Raw genomic sequence first — 17,594 nt, 5'->3', positions numbered from 1 at the left:
AACAAGAAGCGGGACCCGCGATACTCGCGGGGGGGGGAGTATTTCCCGCGGCTCCCAAGCTGCCAAGGCTTCTCCCCACTAAATTGCAAAAGGCTGCAGCCTTAGGATGTTTCTGCTCAAGGCAGAGAGCTCCCAATCTAGGGATTTGTAATGAAAATGTAGATACTTTCATGGCAATTTAAAACGAAGCCCTGTAGAAAAAGTTAAGGCACGAGTTTAATTCTTTCCTGTTGACTTCCGTAGAACTTTGAAGTGTTTCACCATGGCTGGATGGTGCCTGGAGAAATGGCTAAAAGGGCACGACTAATGCGTGCGGCAGGTTAAAGCGGAATCGGGCCCCTGTGGTGGCCCCAAACCCCAGTTCTGCGGACGACAGGATCGCGTTGGCGCGGGTTGAGGCTCCCTTTCCACATCGGATCGGCTCCCTCATTCCTTCCCTCCGAGCTGCCAAGCCTTCTCCCCGCCGCCGCTGCTGTGGCCCACAACAGCAGCACTGGCGAGCCCTGCACGGCTCCGAGCTGCCAGGGCCGCCAGGCTCTTCCCTGCTGCTGCCACCCACAACGGTAACACTGGCGAGCCCTGCATGGCTCCAAGCCGCCTGGCCCGCCAGGCTTTCCCCCACTGCTGCTGCCACCAACAGCAGCAGCAATGGTCATGGGCTTCTAGCCACCAGCCCGCCAAGGCTCCCCCCCACCGCCGCCGCCAGCACCAACAGCTCTGGCCACAGATCCCCGAGGTAAGTGCATTCCCTGCGTATGCACAGGGAACGCTCTTTCACTTTTGGGGGGATTTAAGTATCCCTCATATATTTTTTTTAACTTTTCAGATTTTTTTGCACATCTGGGGATTGCCACAAATGTGCAGGAAAATCTCTCTGCCCCCCAAGTGCCCCCGATGTGCGGATTTAGATATCCACACAGAGGGGACAACTTGGCTATTAGATATATAGATAATCCTGTATCAAGGCCTCAAAGACTTAGCTTTGAGATTTCCTGCTCCCATGACACAGAGCTGGAGGAGGAATTATTTCTGTTTACTTCTGCTGCAGGGGCTTTGAGCCAGGACATTACAGACCCACGTGCTCATGGTCCTGGGATGGCAGGTGACATCAGAGAGCCAATTGTATACCACTTCCTGTAACAAAGCTCCCAGATGTGTTTTGCTTAAGCATGGGTAGCTTGTTGCTAAGAAAAACTAGCAGGTTCTTATTCTGCACTGGCTGACTGCCCAGCTACCTGAGGTACTTGCCAGCCCTTGGATGTGACCACCTGGTACCCCTATTACAATGCTCCTTCGCAACCATTTCCTTTGGACGTCCTCTCTGTCACGCCAACACTTGAAAGGTCTACTCTTTTGTTCCCAGCACCTACCGCCATCCTGTTTAATATCTCTCCTCACCAGTTCCAGAGGACCCTCACCTTAATGTGGAATTCCAGGTTCTCGTCCATGGAGTAGATGTGGTTGAAGATATCCCGGGCAATGCGAGGGATGATACCCATGAGCTGAGGGTCATGCAGCTTGCCCTGGAAGAAGAGAAATGGCTGCCGTGAGCATAACAGAGTCTCCTTCAAGCTTTCCTCAAGCAAAGCTTTGAAGCTGCCTTCTGCTAAATCAGACCCTTGGTCCAGCAAGGTCAGTATTGTCTACTCAGACTGGCAGCAGCTCTCCATGGTCTCAGGCTGAGGTCTTCCACATCACCTACTGCCTGGTCCTTTTAACTGGAGATGCCTGGGATTGAACCTGGGACCTTTTGCATGCAAAGCAGAAACTCTTCCACTGAGCCACAGACCCTCCCCTTTGGGCCACTGGGAGGGAAATCACATCTCCAGGTATAGCCACCAGGCTAGTGCTTCTCAGCTGTGATACCACAACCTCACCTCCATGGTGTGAGTCTTTCCCGAGGAAGTCTGCCCATAGGCAAAAATGGTGCCATTGTACCCAGCCAGCACATCTGAAAGGCAAAAGGCAGGTGAGTGAGATCCATCCATGGTCACAACAGAAGTTTGGCTCACCACCCTTCTCCTTTCCATGTGACCCCATCCCACTCTCCGTCCTATTACCAATATTACCAGACTGACCTTTGACAATCTGCATGGCACAGGCATGGTAAACTTGCTCCTGAGTGGTGTTGGGTGGGAAGACACGGTCAAAGGCATAAGGCTTGCCCTGGAAGTGGAGAATGAATGGAACAAAGACATCAAAGTTAGTAACACCAGAAGATTTGAGGGGAAACAATAAAGACCTGTGTGGGAGGGAACATTCTTTCTTCTCCCATTGGCCCTCAAGTCTTCTACTCTCACTTCTGGGATTCAGGTCTCCTAGGCAACCCAAAATAGTGGCAGAGGTTTCGCAAGGTAGAGCCCGTGTGGTATAGTGGCTAAAGTGTTGAACTAGATGCAGCATGTCTGAATCCCCACTTTACTGGGTGACATTGGGCCAGTCACACACACTCTTGGTGCTTGGGGAGGGGGCAACAGTGGGAGGGCTTCTAGTGTCCTGGCCCCACTGGACCTCCTGATGGCACCTGGTATTTTGGGGGCACTGTGTGACAGAGGGTTGGACCAGATGGGCCATGGCCTGATCCAGCATTTGGCTTCTCTTATGTTCTTATGAGCCTAACAGGGTTTCTGTGAGCATAAAAATGGAGAAGGGGAGAAAGGTGTACGCTACTGTGAGCTGTTTTGAGCTCCCACAGGGAAGAAAGGAGTGGTATCAATGAAGAAAAATAAATAGTCTTGGAAGATCTTGGTGTTTTTAGTAAGTTTTGGTTTTATGTAATGCTACGGTATCAATGAAGAAAAATAAATAGTCTTGGTTTTATTTGATGCTGCTTTTTTAAACCTATCCCATTTAACTCTATGGGTTACTCCAGGTTTGCAGAAACTACGCTGTAGTTTTAAATTCCTTCCTCCTTGGAGATTCTTTCATCTGCACAGAAGGGGGAGGCACCTAGTGCTATTAGATATACAAAGCCTGGCCTGCGCAGCTACTCCTCCGCAACACTAACAACATTGTCCATATATTTTGCTTTCTTAATCAACCAAGCCAGCAACTTACAGACTAACCTTATATATGTTCACATGGAAGTCCCACTGAATTCAACAAGGCCTGTTGCTAAGGGCTAGACTAGACAGGGCCTGTTGCTAAGGACCAGATTGGGAGATCCATGATTAGGTTTCCAAAGCATTTTTAAGTAGTAAATGCACTGCCAGTCTCCCAGCACCTTATGTAGCTTGCCTTCAGTGTGCATCATACTGAAAGCATGTCTGCTCAAAAGCACATAAGGGCACTCTGACATAACATCCCATCCCATCTATTGGCTTCCCAGAAGCCTGCTTCTCCTAATCCTCTGGGCTGGTCTCTGCTTTGGTGGTCCATGTTCAATTTGCAGGTGGGAGGTCTACTGCCTGTTTGGAGAAGACTCAGTACCTGCATGGATAAGAAGCATTCCCATCCCCTTTGCCCTAGGAGGGATACCACTTCTATGTTCTAGCTGGTGCCGTTCTAATACCCTAGCAGTTGCTTGGGGTGCCCAGTTAGACTGCCCCTGGCATCCTTGCTGCCACCACCCTGGTCCAAGGTGAGTTACAGAGGTGTTGCCTCTGGAGCCTGGCTTAGACCCAGTAGGGTTGGCATGAGACGAGGCTGCTTGGGGTAGCCAAAGGTCTTGATCTGCTCTAGGTTCTACCATATCGTCCACCCCACCAGTTAAGATCTGCCACACAAACCCTGCTCTCTGTGCCCCCATCTTCAGAAGTGGGGGGGGGGTGACTGTTGCACATGGACACGGAGACAAGAAAAGGTGAGTTTTAAAAATGGGATGAGGCAAGCATAAACCAGCCAGTTCCAAATGGAGCAGAAGTGGTGTGAGTTCACACTGTGCCAAATAAATCAGCTTTGCCCACGGGCCTTGAGTTAACATCATGACAATAGATGCAGCTACCACAAAGAGAGCAGGGAGAAAAACGTCTTTGTGTGCTGCATTCATATGAACAATACTTAGGAATTATATAATCCTTCGGAATGTCCAAGAACCTTTCACATACATTATCCCAATGATCCTTGCAACAACCCCAGAGAGGGCTTAGCTAAAAGACTTCTCTCCTGCGCTCTCCAAAGGCTCCCCAAGGCGGCTAAAAAGGTAACAATGAAGAATACAGTCTGAAATGAAAACGTTGGCCTTCTCCACTTTCCTGAACATGAGGCAGGAGCCATATTGGGGGACCATGCTCAGAAGAGCCACAGGCAGCATTTCAAAGAGCCACGTGTGGGTCCTGAGCCACCAAGGGAGTATTACTCCCTTATATCCTCTGGTCAGTATCAAGCCGTTTCAAAGCACTTCCATGTTTTTTTACAGTTGTCTTTCAGATGGGCTATTTTTATTTCAGTGTTGCAGTTTGGAGGCAGCGGCCTTGTTGATCCATTTGTTGTTGTTCAGTCGCATAGTTGAGTTCAACTCTTCGCGACCCCATGGACCAGGTCACGCCAGGCCTTCCGGTCTTCCGCCGCCCTCTGAAGCTGGCTCAATTTCATGTTCGTTGCATCGATGACACTGTCTAACCATCTCATCCTTTGCCGTCCCCGTCTTCGTTGACCTTCAATCTTTCCCAGCATCAGGGTCTTCTCCAGTGAGTGCTCTCTTCTCATTTGGTGGCCAAAGTTTTTTTTAAAAACAATTTTATTTGGATATAACATCAAGTCAACCAATATAACATTTTAGCATCCATCTTATATCCTTTTCTCCCCCTATCTCCCCCCTTCTGGCTTCCCGCAGTCCTCCCACCTCCCTTCCAAATCTTCTATTTTCTTCTCCCCACATCAATAATTAAACTTATAAGGTAACATTTCTTTAAACTATTATTCTTACACATTTGAACTAACTCTAAATATCCTTCTATCTCTAATAGTTATCAAAGGAACATAGATTATTCTTCACATCCCAATATTTCTCCAGATATTCTTTAAGATCTATCCAGTCTGCAAAAAATTCTTCCGCCTCCTGATTCTTGAGCTATTTGGTGGCCAAAGTTGATCCATAGCAAAATCCAAAACCAAAGCCCACTCAATCAACTGTTTATTTCAATACAAAATCAGCTCCAAAGAATCAGCTTTGGCAGCACATATCCTAAAACTGGGATGATACAGAGAACATGGCCCCTGCGCAAGGATGACACACAAAGCCCAGTATTTGCTGTATTTTAAAAAAAAAATCACCTGTCAGTTATGCTATTTCACTCCTGCATAGGTATGGGGCTGAAACATAAGCACAGACTTGCACACTGCCTTGTCGCGCCACTATAATTTAAAAAACAGACATTCCCAAATGCACAGCTTTGTGGGGCGGAGGAATAAACATGCATTTCAGAGCACAGTCCATTTGTTCGGGGATGAGATCAAAATTGCAGGAAAGGTTGAAATGCAATTTTAATCCCATCTTCCTGCCCAGCCATCAATTGATTTAGAAACCTGATATGAGCAGATTTGAAAAAGTCATTCTGTCTTTCAAGGATGCACAACAGAGAGAGAGGGGAGGGGATCAAAAGCACTTTAAATACCATACGCAAATTCAGTCTAAAGTGGTTTTCAAGCTGTTCCTTAGCTGTGATTGCTGCTGAGGTCATAGAACACTGAGGGAAGGACTATGAGCATGAAATGGTCCAGTCTCACCCCATGTAAGCCAACAGAGAAAACCAGTGCTTTTAGGGGCCTATGCCAGAAGACCCTGATATAGATATGGGGGGGGGTTTGAACTTTTGTTCTTTACTATGTGTTTCTATTCAGAAAACTCTTATGAGCAGGGGTCATTTCGTAGAAAAAGAGGTGCAGGAGCTCATTAGCATAACTCATTAGCATAACTCATTTGCATATGCCACACCCCCTGGCATCACCGGAAGTGTGTCAGAAGGCAACACCCACTGCTTAGGCTCCACTGGACTGTTTCGGATTGCTAGCTATTGGGGGGGGGAACATGCAGGTCTGTCCTCGCAGAAGAGGGAGAGCTCGTACCTGAATAAAACTTGGTCTTAAAGGTGCCACTGAACTGTTTTGGACTGGTGGTGGGGAGCTCTGCAACTTACCTGGCTGCTTCTTGCTCTGACTGAGGGCTGCTGGGAGCAGGGGGTGGGGCTTGTTGCATGTGCCCGCCCCCTGGGCTCTTTACTGCTGGAGCTCCGCTCCTGTGCGCTCCTGCAGGAAATGACCCCTGCTTATGAGGGTCATTTGGTTTTTAATTGTTTGTATGAACAAGCTTCTAATGCTGTTTATGCTCTGCATTTTTATTGGCTGGGTTTGTAATGGTGTGTTAATATCAATTATGTTTTTATTATTAGATCTTGTTTTATCCTGTGAGCTGCCTTGAGCAGCTCTGTGAAGGGGTGACATACATTTTCTAAATAAATTTCTAAATAAAGAAATAAAACATGAATTCCAATAAGGTGAGCTCACAGCAGGGTGAGATTTCAATCCAGGATTTCCCATTTCCCAGCCAAGTCCATTAGATAACAAGCGACACTATCTCTTGGCAAAGGCAGAAGGCATTAGGTGCTTCCACAAAAGGGTTTCAGGAGTGCATGCTATATTTTGATACTACATGCGCTCTCTTTATACGCAAGTTCTTCAGAAGTCGGTTGGGCCCAAATTCCCAAATTCTCTGCACTCAAGAAAGCTAACTGTTATTTGCTGCATTCGATGATTCTCATAACTGACCAGGTCTTTAATGATTTTCAGGCAGACTGCAGATCATGCATCAAGAAACCCCCATGCAAAAAACATTGAGTTCCTGTTTGCAGCTGTGAACAAGGAGCTGTCCAAGTGCTGGAATTATTTCACGTAGATTTCGTGGCAATTCCCAGCCCTGAGGCTCTGAAAAGGCAAGAAGCCGACTTCTTAAATCAGCTGTCCCAAAAGTGTTCTGTGTCTTGTTCAGATTCCAGCACAGCAGTTACATGAGCAACCTTTAGCCTTCTGGATGGGGTCACGTGTCTCCCTTGCCCGGCAGCATACAGTGAGTGCGCAAGCATCTTATGTGGCAGGAAGGGAAAAAACCATGGTTATCCTGACCTGTGAAAAAGTGCTGGAGTGAGGAAAGCACTATTCTGTACCCGTCAATATGATGCTCCAGAGGCTGAGCAATCCTCACACCCAAGTGTTTGCTCCATCACTCTGCTGAAGCTTGACAAGATATTCCAGACTTAGTTGATTCAGAATCTGACACAGATAATAACATTCTAGGAACTGGAAAGAACCTCTGGTTACTGATCTCAGGTGTGACAGAGGCACATCTTTACCCTCTGCAGCAGCCTGGGTAGCAAATTCTTGGAACGTGCCTGAACCAGAACTCCCAAAGTAGACTAATAATGGGGGCAGCTGCGTTCATCCACAGCAAAATGTAAAAACAAAAGCCAGGGCTGATCCTAATACAAATGTTACATGGATTTTGTTTTTAAAGTAGAACTGAACCAGAGAGGAAGGAGATGCTGATGGAGCTGTACAAACCTGATTCCAATGTTGTACATTTGTTTATTTATTTATTTTAATTTTACAAAATGTATATCCTGCCTTCCTGCCCCCTAAGGGCCACCAAAACGGCTAACAAATTAAACCATACATAATGAAATCACATTTTAAAGCCATGAAAACCAACCGAAAATAACAACAACACGTCATTCAAACAATTAAAACCAGAACTAAAATACATACAAAGACATAAAGGCAATTAAAACATTGGGCGGGAAGGCGGGATCACGGAGGGAACCTCAAACGAAACAAAAAAGTCTTCACCCACTGGTGGAAGATGGCAACAGAAGGGAACGGCCAAATCTCCCTGGGGGGAGAGTTCCAGAATTTTGGTGCCACAACTGAGGAGGCCCTCTCATTGGTTGCCTAATCTCAGAACGCAGCAGGGTCATCTGAAGCAGGTCCTCCGAAGATTTATTTATTTATCCAATTTATACCCCGCCCTACCCACCGAGGCAGGCTCAGGGCGGCTTACATGAAAGTAAACACATAAATAACAATTAAATTACCATAAAAACATCTAAAAACAGTTAATTATAAAACAGTACAGTATCATAAAATGCTAGCAATGTTGATTTAATTTCATAGCGATGGCAGTACCATATGAGTGCATTCAATAGTCACCTCCAGGGCTCTTTTTGTAGAAAAAGCCCAGCAGGAACTCATTAGCATAATAGGCCACACCCAACAGCAGGAACTCATTAGCATATTAGGCCAACGCTGTTACCTTCCCACCGAAGTGGTACCTATTTATCTACTTGCAATTTCTTGCTTTTGAACTGCTAGGTTGGCAGGAGCTGGAACTAGAGACAGGAGCTCACTCCGTCATGCGGCAACTCGGGTCTCAAACTGCTGAACTACTGACCTTCCACAGCCTGCAGTTCAGCGTCTTAACCACTTGAGCCACTGCAGCTCCTATAAAACAGTACAGTATCATATAGTGCTAGCAATGTTGATTTAATTTCATAGCGATGGCGGTACCATATGAGTGCATTCAACAGACTATCTAGAGGGTCACCTCACTGATCTTTAATCGGCAGGCACAGGCTGCCCGTGATGATGACCAATGCGGTCAGGTGGATTCAAAAGGTGTAGGCTGTCCTTCACGTATGTTGCCCCCACCCCCAATCACATAGGGCTTTAAGGGTCAACAACAGCGACTTGGATTCTGCCTGGAAACCAACTGGAAACCAGATGGGCCAAAACTGGAGTGATATGGTTCCCTACGACCCACTCCAGTCAACATCCTGGTGGCTGCACTCTTCACCAACTGAACTTTCCGAACACTTCTCAAGGGCAGGCTTATGTAGAGCACACTGTGAAGTGCACGGCTCGCCTTCCTATTGGGGGCTTGTTCCCATGACCCTCGGATACACAGAGAGCTGCTCTCTGCCTACCCTGAATTCAGCAGCGTCAGTTCTGTTGTTCTTGTGGCCAAGCTGATCATCCCTTCTTGGGTACACACTGTGAATTTGTCATAATTTCCTGGAGGCTGTTCGGTGGGAAAGCAGGACACACATGCCCAGAACAAACAAGTAAACCCCCGTTAGGCTGGAAACACTCAGTGTTCTGCATATGCGGCACATCTGTCTGCACCTGCTTCGCTCCCTTATCACATTTCCAGAACGCAGGCACTCTGGTTAATTACACTTCTGCTGTCCTATTTCTGGGGAAAACATCCTTTAAATACATCTGAGATAGAAAGATTGGGAGAAAGATTGGGAGGGGGGGAGCCTAGCACGGGAAGCGATTCTCTTGTGGCTCCCCTCGGACGCTTCAGGCTGTCATCTTGCAGCAACCCGACGCTGCAGCTTGCAACCGAGCCCGCTGGCAAGCCCGAGGTACGCTCACATAGCCGGTTTCTAGAAGCCCCTCTTTGTCCTGTCTCTCGTCGCATAATGGAATCATAACAACCCCCTTAAAAGTGTACAATTGCAGTCTGCTGCTATGATTGCTCCAGGTGTCATTTTGCTTCTACTGCCATTTATAACTGCTCGCTGCATTGTTTCCAGTATATCTTGCCTTAGGCAGGTGGTTGGCCGCCCTGTCTTCTGATTCCTTTTGCACTCGGCCCTGGATGACCCAGGCCATCAAAATCTCACCAGATTTTGGAACCGATGCAGGGTCGGCCCTGGCTAGTACTTGGATGGGGGACCGCCCAGGAAGTCCAGGGTTGTTAACATGCAGGCAGGCAATGACAAACCACCTCTGCTCACCTCTTGCCTTGAAAACCCTATGGGATCACCATGAGTCAGCTGTGATTTGGTGGCACTTTATACACACAGTCCTTTCGCCTTAAAATGTATTATTGTTTGGAGGGGGGGTTCCCTTCCTTTTCTCTCTCTAATGATGGAATCTGCATTGTCTGCATTGCCTTCTAATCCTTCAATCCTCGTCCTACTGTATTATTCCCTGGATGTCTTACGAGGTCGGATTGCATTGTTGCAGAGATGGTTTCAGGTCCCTTTACAGCCATGCACACACACCCTGCCCTGTCCACCTGCCCTTCCCCCCAACAGCCCCCCCATGCATCCAAGAAGAATAAAGACGAGGAGGAGGAGATACCTTGCCCTTTACTACCCAAAGGAGTCCCAGAGTGGCTTACAATCTTCTTTCCCTTCCCCTCCCCACAACAGATACCCTGGGAGGTAGGTGGGCATGAGAGCGCTCTCTCGAGAACGGCTCATGAGAGAACACTTCTGAAAGAACTTGTAACTGACCCAAGGTCACACCAGCAGCTTCATGTGGAGGCGTGAGGAATCAAACCCGGTTCTCAGAGATTAGAATCCACACTCCTAACCACTACACCAAACTGGCTCTCTTACTCTTCACTGAGCCCTCCCACCATCCATGAGCACAGCCACAAGCCTGCCCTTCTCCTGATGGCGATGGGCAACGTGAGTGGCCAGAAGCATGAGTGTGTCAAGTGGGGAAGGACGCATGGGCACGGCGCCTAATAAAGAGCAGGCTAGGCACCAGGCAAGCATCAAGGGGGTGCGATGTTGGGAACCGTGGGGTCCTGGCAGCTGCCCCAAGTCAGATTATGCTGATGCTGGCCTTGCATTGTTGTTTGCTGTTTTTTTTTAAATGCCATAATCTGCCTTGAGTCTCAGCAAGAAAGATGGGCTATAAATGAAGTAAGTAAAATAATAATAGTAATAGTAATAATAATAATAGTAATAATAGTAGTAATAGTAATAATAGTAGTAATAATAGTGGTAGTAGTAATAATAATAGTACCGTGTTTCCCCGAAAATAAGACACTGTCTTATATTTATTTTTTCTCAAGAAAACACACTAGTGCTTATTTTCAGGGGATGTCTTATTTTTATTAAGTATAATACAACAATCTACATTTATTCAAATACAGTTATCTTCTTTTGGAACATCGTCATAACTCTCATCACTAGGTCTTATTATCGGGGTAGGACTTATACCACAAATGCATAGAAATCCTGCTAGGGCTTATTTTTTGGGTAGGTCTTATTTTCGGGGAAACAGGGTAGTAGTAATAATAACAGTAGTAGTAGTAGTAATAATAACAGTAATAACAACAACAACAACAATAATAATAATATTGATTAGCCTGGGAATGGCTCTGGTTAACTGCAGCCCAAGGAGAAGAGCTGTAGATTTAATTTAATATCCCTGTTAAGGAAGGGAAGAAAACAGATTCCTTAAAGTGCATTGTGTTTGAAAGAGTTTTCAGATAGACATTAGGAAGGACTTCCTAACAGTTTGAGTGATTCCTCAGTGGAACAGGCTTCCTCCGGAGGTGGTGGGCTCTCCTTCCTTGGAGGTTTTCAAACAGAGGCTAGGTGGCCATCTGACAGCAATGCTGGTTCTGTGAACTTAGGCAGATCATGAGAGGGAGGGGCAGGGAGGGTTGCATCAGTGCTTAGTTCTTGTGACTCCTTCTTACATGCCCAGGGAAATGCTGATCGCCACTTTGGGGCCAGGAAGCAATTTTTCTCCAGACCAGTTTGCCCGGGGATCCTGGAGGTTTTTTGCCATCTTCTAGGCATGGAACAGGGGTCACTGGGGGTGTGGGGGGAGGTATTTGTGAATTTCCTGCATTGTGCAGCAGGTTGGACTAGATGACCCTGGAGGTCCCCTTCCAACTCTATCATTCTATTCTATAATTCCTCCCCACCCTGAAAGACTGATAGCATCTCTCCTTTGGATTTACTTGGAACTAAGAATGTTGCATCCTGAAATCACTGGATGTAGGGTGAGCCTCACCTCTTTTTTCATAAAAGCACCTTTCACTTTTACATTTTTTTAAAGTCCATAGTAAAAGCCACCCAATTCTGTACAGTGCATTCTGCATCACACTGAGGAAGACGCAGCAGCAATGGAAAGTGTCTGGAACCCTACATTAAACGTTAGAGGCTAAAAGATGGAAGGCAGGAATTTGCTAGGTATCCTTTCATTGTACCTGGACCTAAGGCTTTTCCACATTCTCATTTTCCTCACTTGTGTGTGCCTGTTGCTTTGTTTTTCCCCCTGTTCCACTCCCTCTAGTGGTCGATTCAATATTACATTGCTTTATCTCCAGCATAAAAACCTGCAGTTTAAAACTGCTTGGAGACCCGCCGGACATAAAGCGATGTAATATCAAATCGAACATTAGAGGGGGCAAAACATGTGTGGAACAGAAAAAAGACCCTAAAACAACAGGAACACTCAAGCTTAAGGAACATAAGAATGTGGAACATCCTCTAGTTCCAGAGATCTTCAGAGACCCCCACCAATTCCACCATTCCCCTTCTAATTGCTACTGATAGGGTGCTCAGAGTAAAGGCAAGGAAAAGCCTAGTACCGCTGTACCATGCCTGGATCTGGCTCCTGCTCTCCCCACCCCAGGAATATTTCATAGTTAATTGTTATTTTTATTAGATGTTGATTCCTATCAGCCATTTTGAGAATGAATTACTGGGTAAAAAGCAGGGGGGCATGGAGATCCCACCACAGAGAAATATCTAGTCCAGGCTGCTGAGATTTCACTGAGCATCGCCCACACATTTTCAAGCCTATCTTCACAGTGTCAAGAATGAGAAAATGTTTTTTGTAAAAAATTAAATAAATCTGAATTATGCACTCAATCTTGCCTTCTGCATTTCCTGACATAATCTCTGAAGCACATCATCCACAGCCCTGGTTGCAGTCAACAGAAGCTTTTTGGAAGAGATGAATCGTGAGAGCTTGCGGGTTTAAATTTCCTGGATTTCTACACCGACCTGCATTATCATCCATCTTGAAATGGGTAAGGTTGTTGTGCTTTTAGAAACATGCACCTGTAATGCTCTCTTGTGGTGGAGAGACAACACCTTCTAAGGGGGATTCTGGATGCTAGGTGTCTCTGAGGCAAAAATACTGTATTTACCCAGAAGAAAAGCATCCCTGAATGTAAGACAACCCATCTAGAAATTATACATGAAATTTGTTTAGTTGTTGCAGTGGTGGAAAGTGCTGTCGAGTTACAGCTGACATGTGATGACCCCACAGGATTTTCAAGGCAGGAGACATTCAGAGGTCGCTTTGCCATTGCCTGCCTCTGCATAGCAACCCTGGACTTCCTTGGAGGTCTCCCATCCAAATACTAATGAAGGCTGACTCTCCTTAGCTTCCAGGATCTGATGAGATCAGGCTAGCCTGTACATACTTGTAGTTTGTAAGTGAATGTAGCACCCAGACACACCTGGGAAAAAACACTAGTCTTCCTTTTGTGTAAATAGAGCAGCAATTGGCAACCAGCACTGGTTTCAGCTGAAACTGTGTTTATTCACAAGGACGGGGTGTGTGAAACACCAACAACTAGATTATTCAGTTTAAGTATTATTCAAATTAAGTAGCCATCCTTCAAAAAGTAAGTTGGGAACAAAATATACCTTTACTCTTGGAAAGAAATTATGTGCCAGGAAATTTAATCAATTGTCCTCTGCAACAGCATAAAACACATATCAGGAAGGTTATAGGGTTGCACTGGCTTTCCTATGGCCCTGATACTGTAGAGTGGGGTAAATTAACACCTCACCTTCCTCAAAACTATGGTGTGTTCCCATGCACAAAACAAATGTGCATTAGAAGACACCAGAACATTCACTCCAAATTTTAGCACAGGACACTTTAAAAAGGGTAGTATTGCAAGCTAGAAAGGGAACCTCCAGCAGTATACCCCTGACCATTAAATGCTACCATCACTGTGCTTTACTTGAGAGTTTCCTTGGAATGGGGATCTCACTGGTTACTGCAGCAAACAAATTTCCAAGGGAGACCCTGAATATCAATAAACCAACGAGATATTGTTTCAAGGCCAACGGAAGGTTGCTAAACAGTGCAGGAACAAGTCGGGAGACAATATGTCCTTCTAGTCCACAAAAAGCCTCTCAGTTACAGATAGTCCCATAATGCACCTGGACTGACAGCAAGAATGTTTTTCCCTTCCTGGGAAAAAATAGACTATGATCCATAATACAGGGTAGTTTGGTATAATTATCACTAATAATCTTACACTATTACTAATATTTAAAAGAGAAGTGGAAAGTGGAGTATCTAATTTAGTCTCACAATCGCCCAGTGAGACAGTTTATTCACATTTTTATTTTAGAAGACAGAAACATTTCAGGCAGAAGTACATTTCAGGCACCCTTTGCAACCAGCTCTCCCTGGCCCTTTTTGGTCATTAGGTTTCACCACACATATGGAGAGCAGGGCTTTTTCGGTAGAAAAAGCCCAGCAGGAACTCATTAGAATAATAGGCCACACCCAACAGCACAGCTCATTAGCATATTAGGCCACACCCCATGCCTACCTTGGCTTGCCCAGGCGCCCGCAGCTGCAGGGAGCCCGGGCAAGCCGCCCCTTGAAGGGAAGGGAAGGCAGCCTTCCCTTGGCTTGTCTGGGTGCCCTGTGACTGCGTGGCGCCTGGACAAGCCGGCCTTTAGACAGGCCGGGTAAGGCACAGGGAGGCATTTAAATGCCTCCCCAATCCTTCCAGGGGGGCCCTGGCCCGCCTGCCTCAGAATCGCCGGGGGGGCGCTCTCCAGGCCTTCCCTCTGTAGCCACGCATGCAGAGGTTTTGGCTGTAGTGGGCGTGGCCAACTCTGAAGCCAGCCGGAACTCCGTTCCTGTGCGTTCCTGCCCCAAAATAGCCCTGATGGAGAGAATGTGCTGTACGTGATCCTGCCAGTATGCATGATTGCCATTTTGTCTCAAAGGAGTAGGGTTACCAAATCCAGGTCTGAAAATACCTGGAGATTTCAGGGTGGAGACCGGGGGGGGGGCGCTTGGGAGGGGAGGCAACTCAGTGGGGTATAATGCCATACAGTCCCCCTGCAGCCATTTTCTGAAGGAGAAGTGGAATTAATGTGTCAGATAAATAAATAATAAACAAGGGATCGACGCAGCCTAGAGATCAGGTACACAATTCTCGGAGATCTCCGGCCCCCACCTGGAGGCTGACAACTCTAAACAACATGTGTACCAGGGTTCTGATATGCGTGTGCCTAGGCTGAAAATACATGTACCTGGGCTGAAAATACATGCCTCACCCAGGTGAGGCAAAAGCGATCATGCATATTGGGAAGATCACATGTAACATGTTCTCTCCATACGTGCAGTGAAGCGTAACGACTGACAGCTCTCTCAGCAATCACTAAGCTTGCAATCAATCACTGAGGAGAGGGCCAAGGGTGCAAGAGTAGGGTTGCCAGCTCTGGGCTGGGAAACACCTGATTTTTGGGGGGTGTAACCTGGGAAGGGGAGAGACCTCAGCAGGGTATAATGCCATAGAGTCCACCCTCCAAAGCAGCCATTGTCTCCAGGGGAACCGATCTGGGTTGTCTGGTGACCAATTGTAATAGTGGGAGATCTCCAGGTGCCACTTGGAGACTGGCAACCTTAATACCAGAAGCCGTGCCCAAAACTAGGGCAGGAGAATCCAGCAAAGCTCAGAGGAGACAGAGGTGGATGGAGCATAGACTAAGAGCCTGAAATGCAGCCAACATTGACCTCTTGATTAGGTGAGAGCAGCAGGTCTAGCTTCTGGCATCTATACCAGGCCTAGCCAATCTGCATGCTTTATACTGCCTGCCAATCACAGGGTCTGATGTTACACATTCCTATTCCCCCTCAGCACCTAAATAGGGCTTCAGAGGACAGGAGCGCGTAGAGGCCCAGCTTCAAACCACAAATCTCTCAATACAAGCCCTGGAGTTTCTTTGCTGCCATGTATGGGAAAGCCACACACAGAGACACACAAACCCTTAACACAAAGCTGGCTATTAAAAATATCTAAGGGTTTCATGAGATGGTAGCAGTGGGGATAATCAGAGAGGGTAGCAGCTGGGAGAACGATCTTTCCCATTCCTCCGGGATTCTGCCAGTCACTCACCGTTCCAGGAAAATTAAAATAATCCAGTTAGCAATCACTAAAATGTGAATAATTATGCATGTCATCGACAGCAGCCCAGTTCCCCCGGGGATGCTCGGAAGGCAATGAGGTAACTCAGCGTTTGACAAATCCTAGCTTCCTTGCAGGAAGATGGCTCATCGCCTTCTCAGCAGCTGAACCAGCATAGCTGGATGGGATGGCCAGCAGCTTTAATGAGAGACAGAAGCCACCGTGATCAAAGCTGCAGTTACACCCGGCTCTCTTATTGACATGCAGAGGGCGTCACAGTCCCCGTCAAAATGGGGTGTGTGTGGGGGGGGAGCCAGCAAGGAGCCAGCTGGCTTTTGTCCACCCTGCTCCAGCTGTTGTAGGTCTGGCAGCATCTGCGTGCAACCATTTAGGTCAGCAAAAAGAAGAATGAATGGGCAGAATTTACTTTGGCTTCGAACCTGTGACTGTGAAAGTCTGTCTCTCCCTTTTCTTTATCTGAAGAAGTGAGCAGTGACTCACGAAAGCTCCTACCCTGCCACACATTTTGTTAGTCTTTAAGGCGCTACTGGACTCTTGCTCTTTTCTGCTGCCACAGACAGACTAACATGGCTACCCATCTTGATCTATCTCCCTTTTCTGACATTATGTCCATCCATGCCATTCTCTCAGCCCCACCTAACTCACAAGGGTGACTGTTGTGGGGAGGGGAAGGGAAAGGAGATTGTAAGCCACTCTGAGACTCCCTTGGGTAGTGAAGGGCAGGGTATAAATCCAATCTCTTCTTCTTCCCTCTAGGTGAAGCTGAGAGAGTTCTGAGAGAACTGTGAGTGGCCCAAGGTCACCCAGCAGGCTTCATGTGGAGGGAGAGTGGGGAATCAAACCCGATTCTCATGATTAGAGTCCACAGCTCTTAACTACTACACAACACCGGCTCTCATTTGAATGACAGTGACCTATTACGCACGCATACGGTATTTTATTGCAGAGAATCCAAGCAGTCAAGCTTTTAAGCTTGACTTCAGATTCTGTGCCTGCTGTATGTGCCATTCTTTTTCCTCCAGTGTATTTATTCTGCAGCTACAATAAAAAAAACACTTTTCTCAATTGGGGTGGAACATCACTTGTGATCCTCAATTGGGGTGGAACATCACTTGTGATCCGTGGGGAGTGGCATACAAAGGGTTTTTTTTTTAATTTATGCTATTGCCATATCATAGCTGTGTAGTAGCATCCAGCAAGCAACTTCCACTTAAATCCTCATGGTTCAGGTTTTGCATACATTTTAGCATTAGTTGTTGAATAAAAGGGAACAGAAAGGAATGCAGGCAAAGGGGAGGAAAGCCACTGTTGAAACTGACCAGACATTTTCTGAAATTGACAAACAGTTGCCAAGCCCTGTTGTCCATGCTGCTGAGCACTAGGGGATTCTCTGCTGTGTTATCAGCCACTGTGAAAAACGCAACTCACACGATCTCATAATAAGGGGGAATATGTTGAGTGTACAGAATGCATAGTAGAACCCACTGACACTAGCATTGCAAGCTGTGATCGTTGGTAGTGTGTGTGTGCGTGCGTGCACGCTCACCTGTGCAAAGCTGGCTGAATATCCACCACATTTTGCACAAGTCTGCAATTTGTTTGGGGGAGGCAGCCCAGCCGGGATTACTGTGTCTGCAGGGAGCTAATAGCTCCC

At 46.8% G+C, this 17,594-nt stretch overlaps 1 protein-coding gene across 1 annotated transcript in view; it reads right to left on the bottom strand.

The window, feature by feature from the left end:
* Nucleotides 1-17,594, bottom strand: part of KIF5A (kinesin family member 5A) — a 91,089-nt gene that overhangs the window by 53,698 nt on the left and 19,797 nt on the right. The window contains exons 2-4 of the mRNA XM_015421660.1: nucleotides 2,079-2,166; nucleotides 1,878-1,951; nucleotides 1,419-1,523 (exon numbers count right to left, since the gene is read on the bottom strand). Of these exons, the coding sequence (XP_015277146.1) occupies nucleotides 1,419-1,523; nucleotides 1,878-1,951; nucleotides 2,079-2,166 (267 nt within the window). The remainder of the gene's footprint in view (nucleotides 1-1,418; nucleotides 1,524-1,877; nucleotides 1,952-2,078; nucleotides 2,167-17,594) is intronic.

This window comes from Gekko japonicus, unplaced genomic scaffold (assembly GCF_001447785.1).
Source record: "Gekko japonicus isolate JY-2015 unplaced genomic scaffold, Gekko_japonicus_V1.1 scaffold2398, whole genome shotgun sequence".
In the NCBI taxonomy this organism is placed as follows: domain Eukaryota; kingdom Metazoa; phylum Chordata; class Lepidosauria; order Squamata; family Gekkonidae; genus Gekko; species Gekko japonicus.
The sequence above is the reverse complement of the archived record's forward strand: the minus strand, read 5'-3'. Positions and strand labels throughout refer to the sequence as shown.